This window comes from Vulpes lagopus, chromosome 2 (assembly GCF_018345385.1).
Source record: "Vulpes lagopus strain Blue_001 chromosome 2, ASM1834538v1, whole genome shotgun sequence".
Lineage (NCBI taxonomy): Eukaryota > Metazoa > Chordata > Mammalia > Carnivora > Canidae > Vulpes > Vulpes lagopus.
The window spans coordinates 136265771-136289620 of record NC_054825.1 but is presented as its reverse complement, the minus strand read 5'-3'; the positions used below and the strand labels follow the sequence as shown (position 1 = coordinate 136289620).

The 23850-nt window shown below is 40.8% G+C and overlaps 1 protein-coding gene across 10 annotated transcripts in view; it reads left to right on the top strand.

Moving 5' to 3' along the window:
- The window catches only part of TLE4 (TLE family member 4, transcriptional corepressor), a 142156-nt gene that overhangs the window by 20429 nt on the left and 97877 nt on the right, over positions 1-23850 (top strand). For 6 of the 10 annotated variants that reach the window (XM_041744966.1, XM_041744959.1, XM_041744958.1 and 3 more), the window contains exon 5: positions 14928-14990. The exons of the other annotated variants lie outside the window; for them this stretch is intronic. In XM_041744966.1, coding sequence (XP_041600900.1) covers positions 14928-14990 — 63 coding nt within the window. The remainder of the gene's footprint in view (positions 1-14927; positions 14991-23850) is intronic. 10 annotated transcript variants of the gene reach the window in all.

The following is a 23850-nucleotide window of genomic DNA, read 5'->3' as shown; positions in this document are numbered from 1 at the left end:
CCTGAGATCGAGTCCCACATTGGGCTCCCTGCATGGAGCCTGCTTCTCCCTCTGCCTGTGTGTTTCTGCCTCTCTCTCTCTCTCTCTCTGTGTCTTATGAATAAAATCAAATCTTTTAAAAAAATGAAGTGCTTTGTGTTTTTTTTTTTTTTTTTCTAAAAATAAGAAAAAGAATCACCTATGGTCCTGTCACTCTGAGCTGGCTGCTGACCTAGGCAGAGGTCCAATGCTGAAGCCTCCCTGTCTGCACCATTTGTGCTGTGGCTGATGGAAAATTAGGTCTACCTAACCCTTCATCGAAAGTACTGGTCAAAGTTCAAAGGTTAATACATAAAATAGACATGTGTATGTTTTATTTCTTTTTAAAGCATAAAAGAGTGTATATCCAGTAAAATGAAACCTTAGATCTCTAAAATTAATTTTGATTTCTTGGTAACTCTAGGTTTCTTTATGTAAAAACATACTCAGGTGGGCAAGACAATCCTACATATTTTTTTAGGATCTGCTCCTAATATAGCCAATAACTCCCTGTGATCTTGGCAAATTATTCCTTTCCTGAGTCTCAGTTCTGATGCATATTTAGAAAATGAGGGGATAGGTCTGGATCAATATGTTTTATAAATTACTAGTTCCCAGGCTCTAGAATCTGGGGACTTGGGCATCAGCATTTTCCTAAATGCTCCAGGGTGATTCAGAAGTGCAGCGGGGTGTAGAACCCATGAACTAAAGCAATGCTTCTCAAACTGCAGTGTAGATACAAATCACTGGGGATCATGTTAAAATCACATTCTGTTTCATCAGGGTTGGAGTGGTGCCTGCAACATAATGCCCGATGCTACTGGACTGCTCGCCATTTGTTGAGTAGCAAGGAGCCAAAGAATCTTGAAAATTTCTTGTGTTCCTTTGTTATTACTTATTTCTATGATGTAGTTTATATAGTATATGAGGGAGTCCATGTGCTGCTGGAATGACACCCCTGATGTAGGATGTTAAGATTGATAGGTAGTGAGGTATCTCCACAGCCTGCCTTTGCTTAAGATTCCAGACATGAATCTCTGGAACAATTCAGCAAAGTGAAGTAGTTTTAATAGCACCTTGTTTCAGATAGCCTGGCTGGAGGCCAACTGATGGCTGGTGAGGTGGGTGCACTGTTACAGGAAAGGGGGCACTTTCCACTTCTTCCTCACAGAGAGGCCACTGGAACAGGTGCTTGCACTTCCGTCTCCTTTCTTATCCTCTACTGGCTACCCTGCCCATATTGACCTCTTAATTCCTGAGCAGTATTTTAGGTAAATGAGCAAAAGAAATCACTAAGTAGTACATTTTATTTTCACTTCACTTCTCATGTGAACACATTCTCTGCAAAAAAAATTGCTGAACATAAGTTTAAGCAAGCAGAACTCCCAATTTTGAGGCGTATTTGGTTGTGGAAGAAACACCAACATCCTGGAGCAGTAACATTTGCCAGGCTCTTCTTTAACCCTATCATTTGGAAATAAAAAAGTACTGTTCATAATTGTAGTGCTTTATTTTAGTTTGTTGTAGCATGGCATCAGATGGGCAGGCAGCGGGATCCAGTGGGAAGGCCCCACTGAGGTCTGGCATGTTTGCAGAACTGATTTTCAGGCCATCACCTGCCCTTAAGCAGTTAAGTATGACTGTGGCCACTTAGCCCCTCCATGTAAACCAGGCAGGGATCAGAGAATGCCCCACTTACTGGGCTGTGTTGGAGAATTTTGTTGCCTTGAAGGAATATACTTAGCACCTTTTCTAAAGTCCCAGGCAATAAGAAATTAACAGTGTGCTGTGTGGGAGTGTTGCTGTACAGTAGCGGTACTCGGTGTGGTATGTGGATGGGCGCAGGTCTGTGAACAGTTCTCCGTAGGTGGGCGTGCGTTAACAACTAGGAGCTTCTACCAGACTGCATATCAACACGCTGCTTTCCTCACTGCAATGTCTTCATTGTTAAAACCCAAAACTGAAGAACAAAAAAACCCCACTTTGCCAAACTGAACAGTAGTTGATTTAATTCTGGCCGGAGGGGTGCCTGGATGGTTTAGCGGTTGAGCATCTGCCTTTGGCTCAGGGCGTGATCCAGGTCCTGGGGTCAAATCCCACATCGGGCTCCCCCAGGGAGCCTGCTTTTCCCTCTGTCTGGGTCTCTGCCTCTCTCTCTGTATCTCTCATGAATAAATAAATAAGATCTTTAAAAAAAATCCTGGCCCAAGACGGTTATCTTCTTGTCTATGGATAACAGTTAGGGAATTGACTTCTTTTCAGTAGCACTGCTTTAGAATATGTAATCAGAGGGTTTATCAGGATGGTTTTATTAGAATAGACAAAAAGAAGTTCATAAAATGAAGGTATAACCTGAAAGAAAAAGGTAAAAAAGAAAGTAAATTTAGAGGCAGGTTAGTTAACCTAACTAGGTAAAATCAAGTTCAAGGTGGTAGGTACCTGTGTAAATTAGTTAAGTCAAGGTAGTTGACAACAGATTCACAAGTGGGAAGCTGTTCGGAGTCACTTCAGTTTGTACTTTGGTTAGCGCAAAACTCGTTTAAATTCTTTGGAGTACTTCTGAATTCTTAATTTAGAAGTTTTGTTTTTCCTTTACATCATCTACCTCTGATGGAAAGAACACATTTCTATAAATCTCACATAACTGTTTTCTGTAGTCTTAAATTACAAGAAGCTTTGAAATTAAGCCTGACTTCTCCTCCACCTCTCCTCCTCTGCCCCCAGCCTGCTCTTCTTTACTCTTTACTACTATATGTAAAATTTACTGCATCCAGGGCAAGTATCTGTTTACCAAGAAAAGAGGAAGAGGGATCCTTTGCCAGTAGCAAAACATAAATACTAGAATGTCTTTTCTGGGTCATAGTGCAAGAAAGTGGAGAGACAGCACATTTTCTGGGGCTGGGCTTGTGACCTCACTCCTCTTCCCAATCAGTTCGCAGGCAGTGTACTCTGTGATCACTGTGCCAATGAGTCTGCCCTCCCCTCCCCTGTAAATCTGCAGCCCTTCCCTGGTGTAGTATAAATTAGTGAGGGCTGCCTTCTTAATTGAGAGACAGGAAGAGCCTAAGCTTGAATCGATACCTAACAATACAGCTACTCAATTTGTAGCACTATCTAATCTCAGTTCTGTCTTAGAACAGAACTACATTCCTAAGGGATTTTATTCATAAGTGTATCCTCATAAATATTTCTGCCAAGCAGATATGGGTCAGCTAGTATTCTTCCCATTTCGTGGGTGTAGAAATGGAGTCCCAGATCACTTAGGGGTTTGCTTAAAGTCATGGTTCAGCTGGACTAATAATTAGAGTCATTGTGGGATTTGGCACTGCACGGTTGTGTCAAGCACACAGTATCTGGTATGCTTTCTGGAATGTTTTGGCATCTGAGTTCAGCTTTTCCCTTTGCCTTATACGTTTGTTGCCCACAGCATACCTTGAAACTGACCTTGTGACTTCTCTGTCTTGATGATTGGTAGCACCATACCCAGGCTTTACCTGTTGGGATCATGGATCCCTGACTTCTCATTTTCCAGATCTGAGGATGTCACAGCATGCTACTGGTTTTCCCTGTGCAGTGTGTCCCCTTTGCTTGCCCTCACTGTCACTGTCATCAAGCCTTATGTGGGCTTGGGTGGAGTTCAGGGGACACTTCTGTCTCTGTGTTGGCTCATTCTTTAGGTGCCCTTGTTGTTGCCCTGCTCTGAGAAATCCCCTTTGCTTGCCCTCACTGTCACTGTCACCAAGCCTTATGTGGGCTTGGGTGGAGTTCAGGGGACACTTCTGTCTCTGTGGCTCATTCTTTAGGTGCCCTTGTTGTTGCCCTGCTCTGAGAAATCCAGCCAGTATTCCCATCATGGCTCTTTCCTCTTCTCTGCTCATTTTACCCTTTACCTTGGTGACCTTGTCTACTCTGCTTAGTAGACAGATACCCAGTTTTTTTTTCTACAGCCTGGATCTCTCTTCTGAGATTGTTGTATGGAACTGAGTCTTCATTTCCATCAGTGTCTTAAAAGTACTTAAACTTTTAGTGTCCCCAGATGACATCATCCCCCATAAGTCTGCTTATGGTCCAGTGATCTCTATCTCAGGAAATGCCAGAATCATCCACCCAGTTTCCAAAGCCAGAAACCTGGCGGCAGGTGATGATTGCCTTTCCTTCTTGTTAATTAGCCACACCCAGTCAGTCATCTGGTCTTTTGGAATCTACTCCTGGTTACTCTTGCATCTGTTTACTTCTCTCCAGCTATCTGAGCATGGTGGATTACTTACCCAGGTGGTTCTTCTTTGGCTTTGTCTGTAAAATGAGAACAGAGTAATTCTCCTAGAACCATTCTTCACTTCAGTGAAATATCTGGTGCAGGGGAAACTCGACATGTGTTAGGATGATGATGATGATCATGATTGGCACGTTTAGCCGTCTCCTATTTTTGAGATAACTTTCACCATGGTCTAACTTGGGTGGAGGTAATCCCAGTACTCTGGGCTGTTGTGGGTCTGCCTCTCCAGCCTCATCTTGGCCTGCTGTTGCCGTCTTTCATTTGTCCTATTTGGTTGGATATGAATGCCCCATGTGGGTGCCAGAGGCTGATCCTTTTTGGAATCTTCTTGCTCTTTTCCTTGCCCTATCTCTGTTGTCTCTAAGGCTCACTTCCCCCTCAGTTACTCGGGGAAACAGAGTCCTCTGTTAAGTGTTTTCAAATACCATGCATTTTGTATTTTTTCAGTGTCTGTTTCATTTGCTAGATTAAGGGCTCTATAAATCCTGTCTTTTTCCGTTACTCTTTTCCTCAGACTATGACACAGTGCCTGGCACGATAACAGCTCATTATTGAAAACTGAGGAATTAATATGGCTCACATGTAGCTCTCTCCCCAAAACCTCTGTGAAGGCTTCAGCCAGAAGGGGTTTCATCCAACCTCAGCCTCATTTCTAGGGCTCTTCTGTCTACCACCTAGGCACCACATGCATTACTGTATTTATTTCCATTTCCATTTGGTCTTTGCCTGTGCTAGATTATAAACACTTGAGAGTCCAGATCCGTTCCGCCTTCACTGCTGTTCCCACCATAGCTGCTAGCTTAGAGTAGGAGTGACTGAATGAGCTGGTATCTGAAAACATCTTGTTGAATTTCCTAAGTTTGTGGTGCTCTGGGATTTCATATTGTTCCTATTCTGAAGTTATCTTTCATCCTCCATTCTTTCCTTTTGTGGTATGTTTTGTGGTTATAAATCTCTCCCACTGCCATTCAGATATACTCAGTGACAAGAAGGCGGGGTGGAGGGCCAAAATATACTTGAATGTCTTGACCTCCTGTCTGGGATTTATCATAGCTTTCCTAGGAATTGTCCCTGATAGGTCCTCGCTGCCTTGCAAATAAAGTTCAAGCTCTTTTGTGCAGTATTCAGGACCTTTCACAGGCTGACCCCATGAGCCCTCTCTGTCCTTACTTTCCACTCCTTTTTTATTGCACACGTCCTGCTCTAGCTTTAATGGTTTTCAAATCTACCATTAGAATCATCTGGGGATCTTTAAAATAATATACTGAAGCCTGGGTTCTGCCCTCCAAGAGTGGGAGTTCTTTGGTCTGGGGTGAGGCCTGGGCGTTGGTGTTTGCGAAAGATCCATGGGGTGATACCGTTGTAAAGCAAGGCCTGGAAACCATTGACCAGCTCAGCATTGCCCTCAAAGTGTGATCTGCTCTAAGGGCTTGGAGAAGAAAGAGTTGTGCATGTAAGCGTGATTGGTACCGCATTTTCTGCACTCTCTGCACTCCTTTCCAAATACTTGTAACTGAGGCTATTCCATGAAAGGTCTGAGGTATCCAACACCAGAGGAACCTGTTTAACTCTGTTTAAGCTCGGTGAGGCCATCTGGTCAGGGAGCTCTTTCCGTGTGTAATACCTGTTAATGACATCTGCAGAGGGCCTGTAGAAGCTGCTTTGGGCAATGCTGCTTCCAGCCACATCTCAGCTTTTAAGTCCGTTCTTTATTTCCTTTCTTTAATCATCTAATCCACATCGGACCCACACCCTGCCTCAGGCTTCTCTCAACCACCATTTTACCTTCTTTGGCACTTCCTGAAATTCCTCTGCTTGTACTTATGTGCTCATCTCTGTCTCCCTCCCCTGCAGTGTGAACTCTGTGAAAGCGGGGACTCCTTTGTCTTGTTCACCCCTGTGTCTCTATCAGCACCTAAAGTAAGCCTGACAAATAGTACGTGCTTCATAAATATTTGTTGAATGGACAGAAAGGCAGCCATACATTTGTGGTTTTGGCTGTTTCTGAGGTACATGTTTAAATATTTAAACTGCCTGTACAATTTAATTAAAAGCAGCTTGAAATACATTTAAACAGTAACTAGAAATACAGGAACAAAAGGGGATGGTGGTAGTCTCTTACTCTTGTAACATTCTCAACCTATCTAGTAAAGTATTAAAAAAAAGAAAAAACAAAAAGTAGATCTGAGCCAAACTGTAGAGATCATGCAATTTTTTCTGATAGAGAGGCCTCAGTCTGTGGTGTGGGACTGTGGGACTTCTTTTTTCTCATTTTTTAACCAGTGCCTCACAGGTGGCTTCTCCCGGCCTGGCCTGTGTGAGTCAATAAGAGCGTTTGGGTGAGGAATCATTGAGTGATGGTTGGACTCTTGTGTGGGATACACTGCACCAAGGACAAAAACAAAACCCCTTGGGAATTAGTATAGGCTACAGAAAAACCTCCCTGACAGAGTATTCCAACAGATTTGGCAGGAAAGATGGGAAGGGGATTTGCATATTTGAATCTACACATGGATCCCAGCAATTCTGGACTTTGTTTGGAAGGGAATGGCGTGTTCTCTGTAGGAGTCTTCATGCTGCAGCTGTGTCTGTGGGTCCCGAAGTCTGGCTCTGACTGTCCCAAGTTCAGTGCGGTTGGCATGGGTCAACTGCCCTGCATGTGTGGTAGTTTGTGTGTGACCTGCTGTACTTCGAAATTACCAGGAACTGCCCTTTTTAATTCCTGTGAGAACATGGATGCTAGTGCATGGCTCTGGCAAGGCCCTTCCTTGGGCTGTTAGTTACCACACTGGTTTACTCCAGAGAAATTATTGTGGAGGTTTACCTTGATTCAGCATATGAGGTACTCCCTCATTGTGTCTCTAACAGATCTCCCAATTTTACCTGGTGAGGTCCTGGTCAGTAGTCTGGCGTGAGTAATCTCAGGAAGGAGGTTGAATGATACCGCCCTTATCATGATTCTAAAATACTATCTATCTATCTATCTATCTATCTATCTATTTCTAAAATATCTTTTAAAACACGTTTTCTGCCAAGGTTTCAGAATAGAAGTTTTAGTCATTTACTTAGCAGTCAGGAATTGTCCAGAGTGAATTTGCATTTCCTTTTTTTGCCCACTGTGATTACTTTTTTTTTTTGAGCAGCATGGCTTCCTAAATGCCAGAAAAGGTGTACCTTGGGAAGGTAAACCAAATCAGAGTACAAGTAGGTCTTCCAGATGGATATTCCTTTCAGGTTGAAGTGCTCTGACTATTCCCAAACAATTTTAGTGTGCTTACAAAAGATTTTAGAAGATTCCATCCACCTAACTGAACTGTGGTTGCTTCTGTTCATTCAGCAGATATTTCTGAGTGTCTTCTTAACCATACTGGGGGGGCTATAGACAGATCTCTGCCTTCCCTGAGCCTGCGTTCTGTAGAACCATGATATTTAGGGTGCTATCTGTAGACCCATCGTGCCTCTGTCACTCTGGGTTTTGTAGATGTGTAAATTGTCAGGCCCCACTCCAGGCTGAGATTTTTAAGAAGACTCCTGGGTGATCAGTATGCACTGATGAGTTTGAGAAGTTTGAGAAGCACTACTCTCATCCGTGTAAACAAAAACATGTGAGATGATTTTGGAGAAAGAACTAACAGGCTAGAGAATGACTGGGAGGAGTCAGAGGATGGGTAGTGAAGATGTTTGAGATGCCCATGGGCTGAAACCAAAGAGAAGAATAAGGCAGCGAGACCCGGGAAGATTAGGCACAGGAGCTCTCCCTCAACCTTGCATGCTTTATTTCCCCCCAATTTTGGATGCTTTTCCACTTTTCTGCTCTCGGCCAGGTGGGGATCCACAAACTCACTTGCCTGCTCTGCCTGGACCTGATTGGTACTGGCAGTGTTTGCCAGAGCAGTATGAGTTCAAGCAGCAGAGGAACACAACTTTGGTAGGATAGGAACTGGCTATTTTTCAGAGTGAGAAAACAGTCTGTGGGGATGGAAGGGTATCTTGACAGTGATGACTTCAAAGACTTGAAATTTTATATGATTGAGAGGGAGGAAGGGGAAACCAGCAGAGGCCTGTACTAGAATTGAAAAGATGAGAGAAAAGGAAATGCTGAGGAATGTGGATGTAGAGGTAGATTTTCTGGAAAACGGAGAGAAGAAAACAGACAAAGAAGTCTATAGCCTAATGTAAGAGGGTAGACTGAGAAACAGAGCATAGCTCTTAGTTTATAAAAGGCAGTTTATTACTTTTCTTAGAGTTATGTATCCTTGATGAGAGTGTAAGGACCATTAGTGTTTTTATTTGTCTTACTGGTTTTATTCTAGTATCCAAAGTTCCTGTCTTTCGGTATTTCTCACATAAAATTTAATCACATAGATCATGTTGGGAAAAATTAAGGTAGATGATCTTCACCTTCTGTGGTTATAAGGAATATTTGCCCCCTCTACTTCTGCGAAGTATGGAAATGCTTAATTGTAAATCAGCATCCCAAGGCACAAGTACACTTTATGTCAGTAGGAAAGAGTAAGGTGAAACAGCTTGAGAAATTGATTGTTGATTGATTGATTCAGAGACCAGAGGAGAGAGAAAAGAGAGTATTTAAACACATATTTGGAGCAGTATTTAAACACCATAACCAGAGCCCAGAGAGTAGTTAGCAGGCCTTGCTGTGACACACTGGCCCTGAAGCAATGAGCATTTGCCTGGGTGTATTAGGACTCAGAGTAATCAGGTTCTCTGACCAGCTCCACTTTGGTGAAGTTAAGCTCACCAGAGAAAGTCATTTTCTTTCCCTACTTCTAACATCCCACTTTTCCCTCTCATCTTTTTTCCCCCATTTTCCCTGTCCCTCTCTTAGTGGAGCTGAATATAATCATGATAACATTGGTTACAGTGTTTTTCAGACTTGAGAACTGAAATGATTTGACCTTGTAGGAATAATTGGATGTCTGGCACAATGATCGTCATTCTTAACCTTAATAATATATCACTCTCAACATTTGGAGCAGTATTTAAACACAATAACCGGAGCCCAGAAGGTGTAGTAAGGATAATAGGCAACTATACGGGATTTCCCTTAAAGATCTTAGAAAGCTCAAGAGATGAGAAGAAAAGGCACTTTTTTCTAATCATGGCAAAAATGCTTCAGTAAAACACAGCTTTACTTTGGTGACAGTTTGGAATAGTTTCATGAAATGTAGGTACCATGATACTCTTCAGGAAAGGCATTGCCCTGTGTATTCTTGCACTAGCACCTGTATATCTCGTTAGAACAAACAAATGGTGTACTTTAGTATATGCAATAAACTGAATTGCATACTAGGTACTTTATAGCATACTTTGCACTCAGTAAATTAGCGTAGATACGAGTTCAGAACACAAAGCAGATTGACATTGCCTTGAGAATCATTGCTTTAGTTCAACTCCCTAGGGGAGGCAGGGTTTGGATGGGGACTAAAAATTGGTAGAATATTGGCACTTTCATATCATTCAAGACTAATTGAGTACTAGATAGTACCTGTTGTTAGAGGAAGTGGGATGATGAGAGCTTTTTTTTAAAATTTTTTTTTTAAAGATTTTATTTATTCATGAGAGACAGAGAGAGGGAGAGAGATAGAGGTGAAGACACAGGCAGAGGGGGGAGCAGGCTCCATGCAGGGAGCCCAATGTGGGACTCATCCCTGATCTCCAGGATCACGCCCTGGACTGAAGGCGGCGCTAAACCGCTGAGCCCCCCAGGCTGCCCGATGAGAGCTTTTAAAAGTCTTAATACTTGTAAAAAAAAAAAAAAAAAAAAAAGTCTTATTAGTTTGTATCAGTCCTTTACGGAAACTGATAGATGTTTTATTAAATTGATTCTCACAATGTTATCGCTTCATTTATTGCTTTATTAAGCAATATAAAATATTTTGTGCAAAATCAGTACCTGAACTAAAATAAAACGTAGGCCTCTGGTTTACCAGCTTGTCAGCAGCGCTGACAATACCTTTGATCTAAATCTGTATGCCTTATTCCAATTTTGCTTTTTTTAATAGAAAAATTAGTTTTTCCATTATAATTTTACATATTCTTATCTCTTTTGTAAAGTTGAATTTTGATGACAGGATAAAAACTGAGTTTTTCAGAGAAATAATACTACTTTTTTCCTTCAGTTTAGCCTGGATTTTTAGTAAGTCGGAAAGAATTTCTCATTAGTCCTCTGAGTTTTTAATCTAGGCACAAGCAAGATCGGTTCCAGAATTTAATTTAGGCCATTTCTTAGAAAATTTGGAACAGATCAATGAACAAATGAAGAGAATTTATTTTCTGTTTGAAATAAAAAATTACAATCTTTGATGGCCTAGAAGTAAAAGAAGGGTGAAGGAGAGGGTTGCAGGATTTATTTGTACTTCAAAAAAGATTTCAGATAGCATAAGAAGAAATTTCTCTTCACTTTTTAAAAGTGTTTTATATAATTGGTGAGTGTATGTTCTTGGTAAACACTTAATAAGATAGTCTCTTAAAAACATTTTTGGCAAAGAAACTGCTGTAGAAAGCAAATTAATTGTGAAATGTTATTCTTCGAGAATGTTTTTCTGAAACTAATTGTGTTTTGTTGTTGTTTTCTGGTTGGCTGCTAAAATGGTTTCCTAATAATGTTTTGTTATTTTGTTTTATTTCAACCATACTGTGTAGTAGTGTTGCTCCTATTTTGATGAGAGACTAAAACTCCCAAGAAATGTTTTTTAAACCAATAATTGCTTTTGATACATCTCTTTGATTACTAAAATAAAGTTATCTGTAATTTCTCTCAAGTTTATTATGTCATAAAAATAAAATTTGTTTAAATTTTTAAGGAAATCATATAGGCGGAAGTAATCTAAATAAAAATTAGATTTTTGTTATATTACAACTATTTGAGGGGATGTAATTTAATTCAAATGTAGGCTTAACTAGTTTTTTTGTCTTAAATGACTAATGTAATTTGTTATAAGTGATAAAGAAAATATGTATTTGATATTGTGTTCATTATTTGTTACTTTTTTAATCTAATGATTGAATTGTGGCATTCTTTTCAATGCATGATGTTGCTTTCCCGTGATGCAAGGTAGTTAATGTATTTTCCACCAGTTCTTGAGTTGGAGTATGAAGAAAAAAAGGGATGAAAGCTGCTTCCTTGTCTGTTTTTTTTCTGTTCCATTACCAACTGGTCATGCCACTAGGCCACTGGCCATCTCCATTTGGGAGGTAGTTAGCCTGTCAGCATTCACATGCCAAGTGTTGTGTGCACAGCCAACGTGTTTTCATAGAATGCCTTTTTCTAAAATATTTGCCCAGTTTGTGTGTGTGTGTGTGTGTGTGTGTGTAGGGATGGTCATTTATTGGTTCTTTTTATTGGAGAATGGCATAAGGTGGAAAATTACAGGAGAAGGAAATCGAGTGGTAATGAATTGAGGGTAGGAAAATATGTGTGAAACTTATTTTTAAATGACTGTCTTGACAGATAAAGGAAGACATAATAGAAGTATCAAAAATTGTTAATGGATTCGACAAACTGTGGCTGTAAAAACAAATTATTTTGTTATGTTTTGGCATGAACAGTTGTTCTTTTATTGGGAGTGTGAATGCTATTTTGGAACATCATGGGCATCTGAAGACAATAGTCTAGCAGTGTCCACAAAACCTAGGAGTCCCATGGTAACATCCAGCAGCCCTACCAGCAGCATTTCAGAATCTTGGCCTGTGTAAATGGGCTGTGAATGTACTTGCTCAGGGATGCATGAGCCACATCACCTATAAATTTGATTGGAAGCTACAGCATTGGCATAGGCTGATGGATAGCAGATTAGAGCCCTGATTAACCATGTGATTCAAAGACTGGGAATATATTGTCTAAGCAAGATTCATCAGACGCAATCAGAATTTCAAGTGGTCAGATGAAATTCAAATGTGTATTGTGGCTTTTCCTCCCCTAGTGCTTTTACTCCTAGGTTGCCTTTTTTACCCCAGTCTCTTTCCCCAAAGCTGAAAAATACTTCTTTGATGAATCTGCTCCTTACCCTAAAGCTGTCTGTCTGTTATTCATCAGAAAGCAGGTCGCAGTTCAGTGAGCAGAAGAAAAGATTTTAATAGAAGCTGTGCCAAGGGCTGTAATGCATCATTTTAGGGCCCTAATTACATTACAATGACAAATATCAATGGTGACAACAGCAATAACCTACATCCTTTAATGGCTGTGCTGGAAAAGGAGTTTGGGCCCCACGCCATTAGATTAGACTCAGTTTCAAAACATAGGCCATTAGAAGTGTGTGTCCACAGTATTATTGGCTGATCACTGAAGCCCAGTGGAAAGGCCTGTAAATAAATGATGCCTCCCTAAAGCTGGGTCCTGTGGGACAAAAGAGGCAAAATTAGTTGACCATGGAAGCAGCAGTGTTTCCGAGGCAACTTTAGCTTTCAAAGTGAGGAATGACCTGCTTAATTTTATGAAATCACACACACATCCCACCCCCCTGCCGCCAATTAGCCTGACCATGAAAAATCCATTGGCATGACAACTTAAAGAAATTAAGAAGTCTTTTAAACAAAAGAAGATCTATAAAGAAAAAGTTTGCAAGATCCTCCCCTTTTTTCTGTTATTGTGTGTTAATATACATGAATAAATAAATCGACTTGTTGACTTTTCAACATTTATTTTTAAGAAAATGCAGATTCCCCTCCCCACCCCCCATAGTTGCTCAGACTTAAAATAGCCTAGGTCCAAAATTGAAGTAGCCAAATAAATACCTCTTGGTCTTTATTTTGCCTGATGAGTAAGTTTCCTTACAGTAGTTTTTATTGCCTAGATTATGTAGGCAAACTAAAGAACTCAGTTTTCTTATGTGCCCACACATTTTTAAACCCTCCTAGCAAGGGACTATTTTATTTATGTAAACAACATAATGAGGAAAATATGCTTGGCAGATGGTTCTAAGCATTAGAATCATCAGTTTGGTCTGCCCCAAAGTGTCTCATTATCTTTTATTCTCTCCCCCTCCACCTCTCCCTACAAAAAGCTTAACAACCAAATGCCTTTGAGATGCAGTGCTTTGGGTCTGGTGATTGCTACTCTATTTTCTCAGCTCACGCTGGAATTTCACCCATAACCACTGTGGTATGTCCGTCCAGGTGGAGAGTGGTTTGGTGATTCCCATTGCAGCTTTTCATGGTGGTTTAAGCATTCTTAAAGGATGGCTAAATGCTCCATGGGGCCAGTGCAGTAAATTAAATCAGGTCAGCACAGTTGGGGCCTTATTCATCGCCCGCGTTATTGGTGCTGGGTTTTTGTCCCTCCTGTTAGGGAATGCAGACCAGGAGGGAAAGCTTAGGTTTGAAACTTCCTTTATGGTGAATTTGTGTTTTCTCTTAGCTGGCAAAGTTTTTAAGGTGCTGGCATTTAAAAGATTGCATAGCCGCAAAGTCAAAAGGGTTGCTGATGAAAGAAGGAAACCTAGATTGCACAAGGAGAATGTCGCTGTCATTCGGATAATGACTTAGCAAGAAAAAGAGCATTTTTGTCCTCTTATAAAATGAGAAACTGACCCTGGATGGAATTTATTTTAAGAATGTCTCAGGAATAGTAATTGCTTTACATTTTCTGCCTCTCAACACTTCTTGCCTGTCCTTCACCCCATCCTATCATTTACAATCTAAGCTACTTTGCATGTATGTGTGTAGAAAAACCATGCATTTTACATGTCCCACCCTGAAGGATATAAGGAGCCATCTGATAATACAAATTAAGATGAACATCAGCGAAGCTCTGGGTAGATTTTCAGAGAAAAGTTAGTGTGGTGGCATTTCTTTCTTTTTAAATTTTTTTTAACTTAATTATAGCATCCTATTGATAGGCAATTTCTAGACTTAAAAAAATTATTAGAGAATAAACCATCTCTTATCTGGTTGCTGGGGCTTTGCACATGTGTGGTGTTCAAGAATAAGTTATGTTCCTAAGATTAGTTTCCATGCAAATACAGGTCCCTTTCTGCTAAGTACAGGAAAATTTTATGATGGTGGGACACATTTGGAAATTTTCATGATTGAAGAATATATTCTGTTCCCCCACAGTGTAGAACTAAGGATCTGAGTTAATCAACTTTTTTGGGGTTGGTTGGGTGCTATTCTTTTGGGAGATTGGGGGAGCAGGGGTGTGCCTCGTAGATAATGTGGATTCCTATGAAGCAGAGGCCACAAATGTAGACTCCAATGAGTTACTAACTGAAAGAATTTGAGATGGAGAGAAGAACATATCTTTACTATGAAAACTCCTGAAAACTTGAGGTTTTAGGGAAAACCACATTAGAATGAACAAGGGTCCTGTTGAAGGCTTTTGAAAACTGATTTCTAGTCATGAGAATTAAATTCCTTTTTATGTTGTCCTGGTGCTTGCAGGTTGACTTTTTAAGATGAATGCTGGTTAATAAATTGTGCTATTAATGTGGCACTGTTGTCACTGCCTCCTTTTAATGGGCTTGCTGATGAGAGTTTTCCTCTTCCTTAGGAAATACGCCAGCCAGAATATAAAGTGTGTTTTAATATCATCCTGTTAATATTTTGGGAATTTGTAACCAGCTGACTGTTCTCTTTATTGCTTTCCTTTCCTTTTTTTTTTTTTTTTTTTATGCAGGCAGAGATTGTCAAGAGGCTGAATGCTATCTGTGCACAAGTCATTCCTTTCCTGTCCCAAGAGGTAAGGCAGTTGGTTTGAGGCGCTGGGCTAGAAGGTGCCATTTTGGTGGTTTTGCAGAATAGGGATTGTAGAACTGACTCTTTAGCCTTGTGAGGCTCTTGGTGTTTGTATGGCACATTTCTAAGATACAGTGTTCACATTCCAACTTCTACACCTTATTAACATTCAGTGGAATCGAATTGTGTTCATATAACGGAACATTTTCTAATGTGTGAAGCAAAATTCAATTGTTTAAATATTTTGCTGTCCTTGGACAATGTAGTGTTGCTCAGAATGATGACTGTTTTCCACAATGGCATCTAATAGGGTGGATTGAAATACTCCCCAGAAGGGTTTGCTCTACACTTTTGTTACTGGACATTAAGAGTTGGCAGAAGACACCTCCATAGAAAGTGCTTTACATAGTTAACTACAAACTAATGTAACTTTTGGCTAGCTGCTTTAAAAAAGTTACTTACTACCTGATGAAGTCTTACCATTGTGCTTGCACTTGGAAAAAGATATGCAGTATGGACTCTGGACTCAGGCTCTGAGTACCACTGACTTTGCACACACATTGCCGAGGCCTGTTGTGTAGCGCACCTGCTGCTGTTTGTTCAGCAGCAGTGGAAGCGTGTGCTGTCCGCAGACACACTCCTGTTGGAATGAGAAAGTGCATTTCTAGTGCGTGGTGGCTTCCTCGTGGCTTTTTCCCCTTCTTATGTTTGCTCGCTTGCTTTCGGTCACAAAATTTAGGTTAAAGCACTAGAAGAGATCATTTTTGCTTCTGAATTACTGAATCCATCACTTGCTTAGGTAAGATCATCTATGAGAGGGTAAGAAGCTAACTAATGAAATATTTGCATGTCTCAGCCATCGAGCATTGTGTCGTAGGCTAGAAGGCACTGAGTTACTTTCCTCCTCCCCTTCACTTCTTTAGGTGTGCCACGACACTGCTCTCCAGGAGAGCTGTCCATCTGCCTGGCCCTCCCTAGGTATGTGCTGATGATGTTAGCCTGCAACGAGTATTTGAGCAGGGGTGTGCCTCGTAGATAGTGTGGATTCCTATGTGACTTCTTATTTGGTTTGAACTGAGTTAGACCTCGGTAACCATGGGTACCTTTCGTCAGATACATATCCCACTGAGGTGCTCATATTCACAAACCATGGACCTAAGTTAACATCCTGAATTCAAATGGTCTTCTGGACCACAAATAACAATAGATGAGTTGTCTTTCTCCCCCCTTTAGCTATGACCACAAAACCACTACTCGCTGTATCCCTATTTGCCTATTTCTGCTCAGGATTTGCTTGTGATGACTAGATTGGGCAGAGTGATGAGGGAGAGTAGAAAGGCCTGTTTGCATTTCTTTAGGAAGCCTGGCCAATCCAGACCAGTGTGTGTTTCTTCTTAGTTGCAGCAGTTCTGCTTTATGGGGATAGAGGCTTGGGAAGAATGTGCGCATAACCCGCAGGGCTGTAACCATGCTGAGGTGTTACACCCCAAGGTAGATGGAGGAATTTGAACTATAACCGGGTATTTGCAGGCATAGACCCCTGTCTATAGTCACTGGTGTAGCTTAAAGCTCCCGTGGCATTTTTGCAGGATCTGTGGGGTTATATGCAGAAGTGGAAAGAGGTCTTGGGGGTGTTGGTAGAGCTGATTTACAAATTGGTTGTTTTCCCACCTGAGTTACATTGTTTGTATGAGCAAGCCCAGTAGGAAGAGAATGTGTAATGGTCATGGTGCCGAACAAGACTGGACTGGAATGAATTAGCTAAGGAAGTTGTACCCCGCACAGTAAGGCCACGGGGAAATGCTCTTTTCTCTGCCTGAGGCTAGGAAGAGAGCCTGTGATCTCATCCCTTACTGTTTATTCCTCCAATACATTTGTTGGCATTTTAGTTGAAATACTTTATTTGTGTGTAATGAATGACCTGTGTCGTGGTTTTCTAAATGCTAATTCTGTATATATCTTCTGCTTACTTTGGATCTAATTGGCTCTTCTTTTTTTCAATTTTTTAATGTGTGTGTGTCTATCTTTTAATGTGTGGGCCATAGACATGTTTGTTCCTGTCCAATCCAGGCCTCTCTGATGTTTTGTGCCTGAGCATTGCCCACCTCGTTTCATCTCCTGGGCATTCAGTGAGCATCAGACTCTTCGCTTCTATCCTGAGGCCAGATGGACCGTAATCTGGAGGGAGGGGAGGAGGCAGGTTATTAGAGGAAGATGAATTCTATTTCCTGTCTCTTCAGAGGCATGGAAAATCACTCTTGCATGGCTGCTAGCGTCACTCGGTGCCAGGACTGAAGGCTCTTAATCTGATCTTTTAACACCGGCTCTCTGTGTGACAGTCTCACTGCCAAAACAGCAGCTGTGGCATTAGAATTTATTTTAAAATGTTTTATTTAAAAATTAAATGATTGTATTTAGAAAAAAGAAAAACATTCCCTGAAAACTGATACATAAGGTATAGGATAGTGGTGGGAGGGATTTTTTTGGGAGTTTGATAAGGAGGAGAGGTGAATTCACATGCTTTGAGAGGTCCGTTGTTAATTTAGTCCCCGTGTGCTTATTAATGACCTGCTTAATGCTGCTTGGGGCTAGTATACCACATTTTCTAAAATTTAAAAAATATACTGACAATTATTAAATAAATTTATTTTGAACTGCCAGGGTTTTTTTTTTTTTTTTTTTTAAAGAAATAAGTTGTATAATTGTAGTTCAGAAGCATTTGAAATATGACTATGGATTGCCGGAAACAATCATAGGAAAAAATATATTCCTGGTAGATTTCACAAAAACATTTTTTAGAGTTATAGCCAATTTATATTTTAATGATGTGCTTGTTGAACTCATATATGACTACTTCCAAAGTACCAGGCATTAGACAAAGATAACTGCAAACTTTTGTCATTAAAGTATCACATAGTTTTGTTTCCTTTAGAGAGAGAGAGAGAGAGAGAGAGCGAGCGAGAGCGAGCGCGCGAGCTTACCGCATTGGCATAAGTAGAAGAGGGAGGGGCGGAAGGAGAGGGGGAGAGAGAATCTTAAGCAGGCTCCACACTCTGTATGGTGCCTGATGCAGGGCTCCATCTCACGACTGAGATCATGACCTGAAATCATGAGTCCGACACTTAACCAACTGAGCCACCCAGGCATTCCTCACATATAGTTCTAAAACTTTTATAGGATCCCTAATACCAGAATTTAAAGAAACCTCATGAGTGAGTCCTCACCTGTCTAAGCTGTTTTTTTCTCCCACTTTCTTTTGGCTTTTAGGAATGGGTAAAACTGATCTATATTTGTTGCCCTCAGATTTTTTCTTTAAAAGGCAAATCTTAATGTATCAATCAAATCTCCTGCTTTGGGTCTCCTTTGCAGGGGAGGAGCTATAAATAATCAACTCCCCATTGGCAGTTCCATAAGCAAGAAATGCCAGAATAATGACAGTTGGATCTGGGTCAAGCCCTGGCCTCCCTGCTACAAATTACATGGCTTACTTTAGCCAAGTAAAGCTGGGTGACATTTTAGCAAGTGGTTCGCCTCTGTAAGCCTCAGTTTCCTCATCTGTACATTAGTTATAGCATGGGATGCATACAGTTACTTTGAGGATCACTTGGGATTATACATGTGCAGTGTAGCACAGAGTAAGCTCCTCTTGATATAGGTAGGGGTAGTGGTTGCTGCAGCAGTAGCCACAACGCTCTTGAGTTTCTTTTTTGAGAAGACCTGAGACCAGTCCTCCCTGCCCTTTTTAGTCATTGCCTTTAGAAGAATGAATTGGTTATCTTCCTCTCCTATGTCCTTCTTATAGAGGAAAAAAGTGTAAATTAAAACTGAAGCCAGGGCTGTGAATCAGCTAAAAATCTCAGTGAGGCATATTAGGTAGCCCCAAGGGTGATTCTCTTCTAGCTCCAAAAATTAATTTTCCAGTTTAGCAAACACCTGTCTCTCCCCAACCAGCAAGCAATCTCCAAATGGTGACAGCACTTCAAGGTGTTCAACCTGTAGAGCTCACCTCTGAAGGAACAGCAGTTCTAGATGTGGTCTCTGTTTTGCCCATGAAGCTATCTAGAAAAACAAACTTCTTTTTTGAGTTATTTAAGTGGAAGCAGAACTGCTTTACGGTTGGTGGAGGAGCCCTATAGACTTGTCCTCTCACAACCAAGGCAAGTGATGGCGGAGCCCCCTGTTTTGGGGCCTGGGCTTACCAGTCAGCAGCTGTTCTTTCATTGCATGTGAAAATACTGATTTAGTAAATGAAATAAAGAATTTAAATGCTTTTTTTGACCGCATTTAACAATAGTTCTCTGGTCATTCAAAATTTTAGGTTGTAAAAGGGAAATTAAGAGTGAAATTTCTAAGCCTTTTATTTTTATTCTTGTATTTACATAGAGAAAAGAGAGTATTCCAACTTGAATATTTTCTGGTACACATTTAATTTTAACTCAAAACTTGGTTTTCGTTACCCTGTTAACCTAACTAATGAGTAGAACCAAATAGTGTTTTCCTCTAGAATTGTGTAGATTTATTTGGATGTTCTCCATTGTATTTAAATAGTAGAGAAGAATACACAAGTAGATAATGGTGATAATGCATGTTTATTTATAAATTCCACTTCCATTCCAAGAGTAGCTATGATACCTGACTTTCTATTTTGGACATATCATAAATTTGGTCCTTTTAATTTGATGGAAGACAAACTCCTTCTGTGATATGATTGTATCTTAAATGCTGTGTTTTTGGTACCTGGGTTAATAATGGAACTGAATTGCTCTGAACCACATTTCGCATGTTTAGAATAATTGTAAAGTGGAAGTTGAAAAATGTGATCAGTCACTTTCATATTGTGCCTGAGGGAGGAAATGAACAAAATACAGTGGTTACATGCACTGGTGGCAGTGTTCTCGCCTCATAATGGCACCAGGTTAACTCGTCTTATTGCTTGTTAACTTTGTAAGGAACCAATGGCTTGTGATAACATGGTTTGATGTAGGTGAGCTTGGCTGAAATCACCAGAGATCCCCTGATAAGGATGCAGTGACACCCGTAAGACCATCTTCAGAGATTGTTCATTAAATGCCAGCAGCCTTCACAGGACACGTCTGCACTCCAGTCAGGGCCATTTTGTCAGTGCTGGTAATGTGTTATGACAGTGCTGTATATATAAGGAATGTCCTAGAATGACTAATACACCTACCTTGGGGCTTTAATGGATTTTGTCCATTTTTTGATTCTCACATTGGACAACCTTTCATTTAAAATCTGTTTTTTTTCTTGCAATACTGAATGAGGCACCAGGGAGCATAATTCTGTCCCACATTCATGGTTTGGCCAATTGACTTGATCCGTGTGATGTGCATTTTGGTGACAGTTGCAGATTTGGTAAGATCCTTATGGTGGCATTATGGCCTCCTTGCCCTCAGCAAGTAGATGATTCGCAGGAGGGAGAACGTCTCTGCAGATTTCAGTATAGGCTTTCAGAGGCAACAGTGCCAACCCTTATGTGTCAAAAAATTAAAGTGCGTTTGAGAAACCGTATTTTTTCTTTGACTTTCAGTTAGGTGGCAACTGTATTATTATTACTGGAGCTAAGCTTTGAAATACTTTGATGAAGTAGAGTTTGTGATATCTAAAATGGTAGCCATAGCCATTTGTGGCTATTTAAATTAAAATTAATCAAACTCCAATAAAATTGCAAATTAAATTTCCCAGTGACACATTAGCCCCATTTCAAGTGCTCAGTGCCCACCTGTATGTGGCTAGTGGCCGCCATATTGTCAGCAAAGATTTAGAACATTTCCAACACTGCAGAAAGTTCTGTTGGAAAGCACGGACTTGAGAGCTTATTGGATAGATCAGGCAAGAATGCTCTGTCCTCATGTGGGTGAAAACAGAAGAAGGTGAGGCTCAGTGGTCAGTAGGAAAAAGCTTCAGGCAGCACTTCCCAAGCTTTAATCCCAAGTTCCACAGCCAAAATTGTTTGGAAAACCCTGCAAACATATTCAGTCCCTGAGATTTGAAGCTCAGAGAAGACCTGCCATTTACCAGATGTTAGCCAAATTAAGCCCAGTGGGGTTTTTTTGTTTGTTTGTTTGTTTTGTTTTGTTTTAAGTGATACCTAATTTCTTGTGGGACTGACCATTTCTTGGGATACTGTTAGGAAAGGCTGATTTGAATTTAAAGCTTATTTGTACCAGTACACTTGGTAGAATTGCTAAAAAAGGCTCAGTAGGATTTTACCCTGACTCACTGGGCATGGAGTGACACTTTCACTCACATTTGACCTGCTTAGCCATCCCTAGAATATTCTGTCTTGCCACCTAGAGCATGATCAAGGAGTGGCCAGAGGATGAGTGGCATAGAGCCAGTGGCCTGTGGAAACCACAGGAGCCTCCTGTGGTTTGTTTAACCTGAAATTGAGAAAGTAAAAACAAACATGCCATATTCATGTATTGAAGTGGGCGCCAGTGGGGAAGAACGTAGAGGCAAGACTGGGTCTAGTGGGAAGAAGTTATGAGAGGTAGATTTCTAATGGCTCTAGTATTAGAGCCATTATCCCCACATAGAAAAAGTTTGTTATGAGGTAGTGAGTTCCCTTCCAGAAGGTATGATCAAGCAGAGACTGACGGACTACTTGGGTAGGGTGTGACAGAGGAAACTTATCTGCTGGATATAATAATGGCTTTTGCAACACTGCCATCCCAATCCAGTCAGCCAGGGCAGCATTTAGAAATCTGTAGTAGGCTTTTGGAAAGGTAGAGAGTCTTTTGTTGGTCAGTTTGTTACAGTGCTTGGGCACTACTACCATTGGGGTCTCGTGATTTCTAGAGGCCTTTACCAGTTCTGAGCGAGTGGCTTTTTATGTACATGTGGATAATGAGTTCTGTGAGCAGGAAGGGCAGTTGGTCCAAATTCAAGTTTATCTTTCACCGTAGAGTATTGCATTAGCCTTCTACCTGTCCTCCCTCCTGTTGGTCCACCTTCCTGTCATCCAGCTTCTTTAGTATTCTTACCATCCTAGGTCTTATCTTACTAAAATGCAGAACTGATAGCACTCGGCTGCTTTCAAATTTTTGACAAAAAAAATGCCTTACCAGGGGGCACCTGGGTAGCGCAGTCGGTTTAGCATCTGACTCTTGATTTCAGCTTGGGTTGTAAGATCAAGTCCCTCATCAGACTCCACGCTAAGCACGAGTCTGCCTGAGATTGTCCCTCTCCCTCTGCTCCTCCCGCTCATGTGCGCATGCTCTCTCTCTCTTTCTCTCTCTTTCTCAATCAATCAAATTTCTTTCTTTCTTTCTTTCTTTCTTTCTTTCTTTCTTTCTTTCTTTCTTTCTTTCTTTTCTTTCTTTCTTTCTTTCTTTCTTTTCTTTCTTTCTTTCTTTTCTTTCTTTTCTTTCTTTCTTTCCTTTTTTTATGTCTTACCAGGATAAAGTCCCAAGTTTTCATGTCGTGCAAAGCCTGTCAGCATTTGGCCTCCTCCTGCCTTACAGATTTCACTTCCACTAGTACATGGTTCTATGGAGTATGCCCTGGCTGTACCCACAGGACTTCAGGCACTTGCCTATGTTGTCCTTTTTGTGAATATTTCGTCCCCTTTAAAGTTTTTGCATGTGTGTCTTGCCATGCCTAAGGAGGCTTTTAATCCGACCTTGTTCCATCTCTCACAGCTTTTCCCCTTCCCCTATTCTTCTCCTGCAGCCATACACGTTCGTTCTCTTCCTTGACAGACAAGCTCCTTTCTCCTCCAGGGACCTTGCCCACGCTTTTCTCTCTGCCTGGCATTCTTTTCTCCTTGCTTCATCCACAGAACTCTTGGACATCCTTCATGTCTCCATTGGGCCGGCTTCCAGAGGGAATGTTCCCTCGGCCCCCAGATTCCATGAGGTGTCTCCCCCATAAGTGATTGCATGGCAGCTTGTAATTTTCTTCATGGAAATTATCCTCCGGTTGTAATTACTGAGCCTTTGAACCTCGTGAGGATTATTCATTCACTGAGTGTCTTGTTCATGAGTCCGTCTTAGTTCTTGCCCCAGTTGCCTGGCACGCACAGTAGGTTCTTAATATGTAACTGAATGAATGAATAAGAAAACAAAACCTTTCCTGATGGTCCAGGAAGTATGCTGGGCACTCCTTCCTAGAAACTCCCTAGCATTTTATATCCTGCTTTCCTGTAGAGTATATGATGCTCTGTGTCTGGGAGTTCTCTGAGGAGTAGTGGGGCCATTATTCCAAGTGCTTGCTTTCTCATTTCACAGGTCAGGAATGTTAATGTTGTTCGTTTATAGAAATCCTACTTCATTTTCCTACCTCTGCCTTTAACTCCCCACTACCTCTTTACTAACCCCTATCAATGAGGGAGGTAAGGGAAGGGGGTTGGGTATTAAAGAAAAATTCTAAGTTGTAGTGTAGGGGTTTTTTCTTTTCATTGGAAGTACTGTGTCTGTTGCCATGCCCTAAAGTATTGGCACAGCAGGTATGGTCATTGTCATCTCTTCCCCAAAACATACATTAAATACCTGTTGTACAACGTGTTGTGGTTTGTTAACGGTCTGTTTCTTAGCAGGCTTTGTTGGACTGATGACTTCTGTTGTTTCAGTCTCTTTCTTGTTGAAAACGTTATTCTCGAGACTTTTCCTAAACAAATGCAACAAATTTTATGATGAAAGTAGGCAAGTGATTTACTGTATATAATTTCATTTTAGTGGCATTTCCCCCTTCATCCATCATTGTAGTCCTTAAATCACAGTATTTAATTGATACAACTTACATATCATAAAATTCATTTAAGTGTGGAATTCAGTGATATTTAATAAATTTACAGAGTTGTGCAACCATAATCATATTACAGATTTTTATTTTAAGGATTTTTT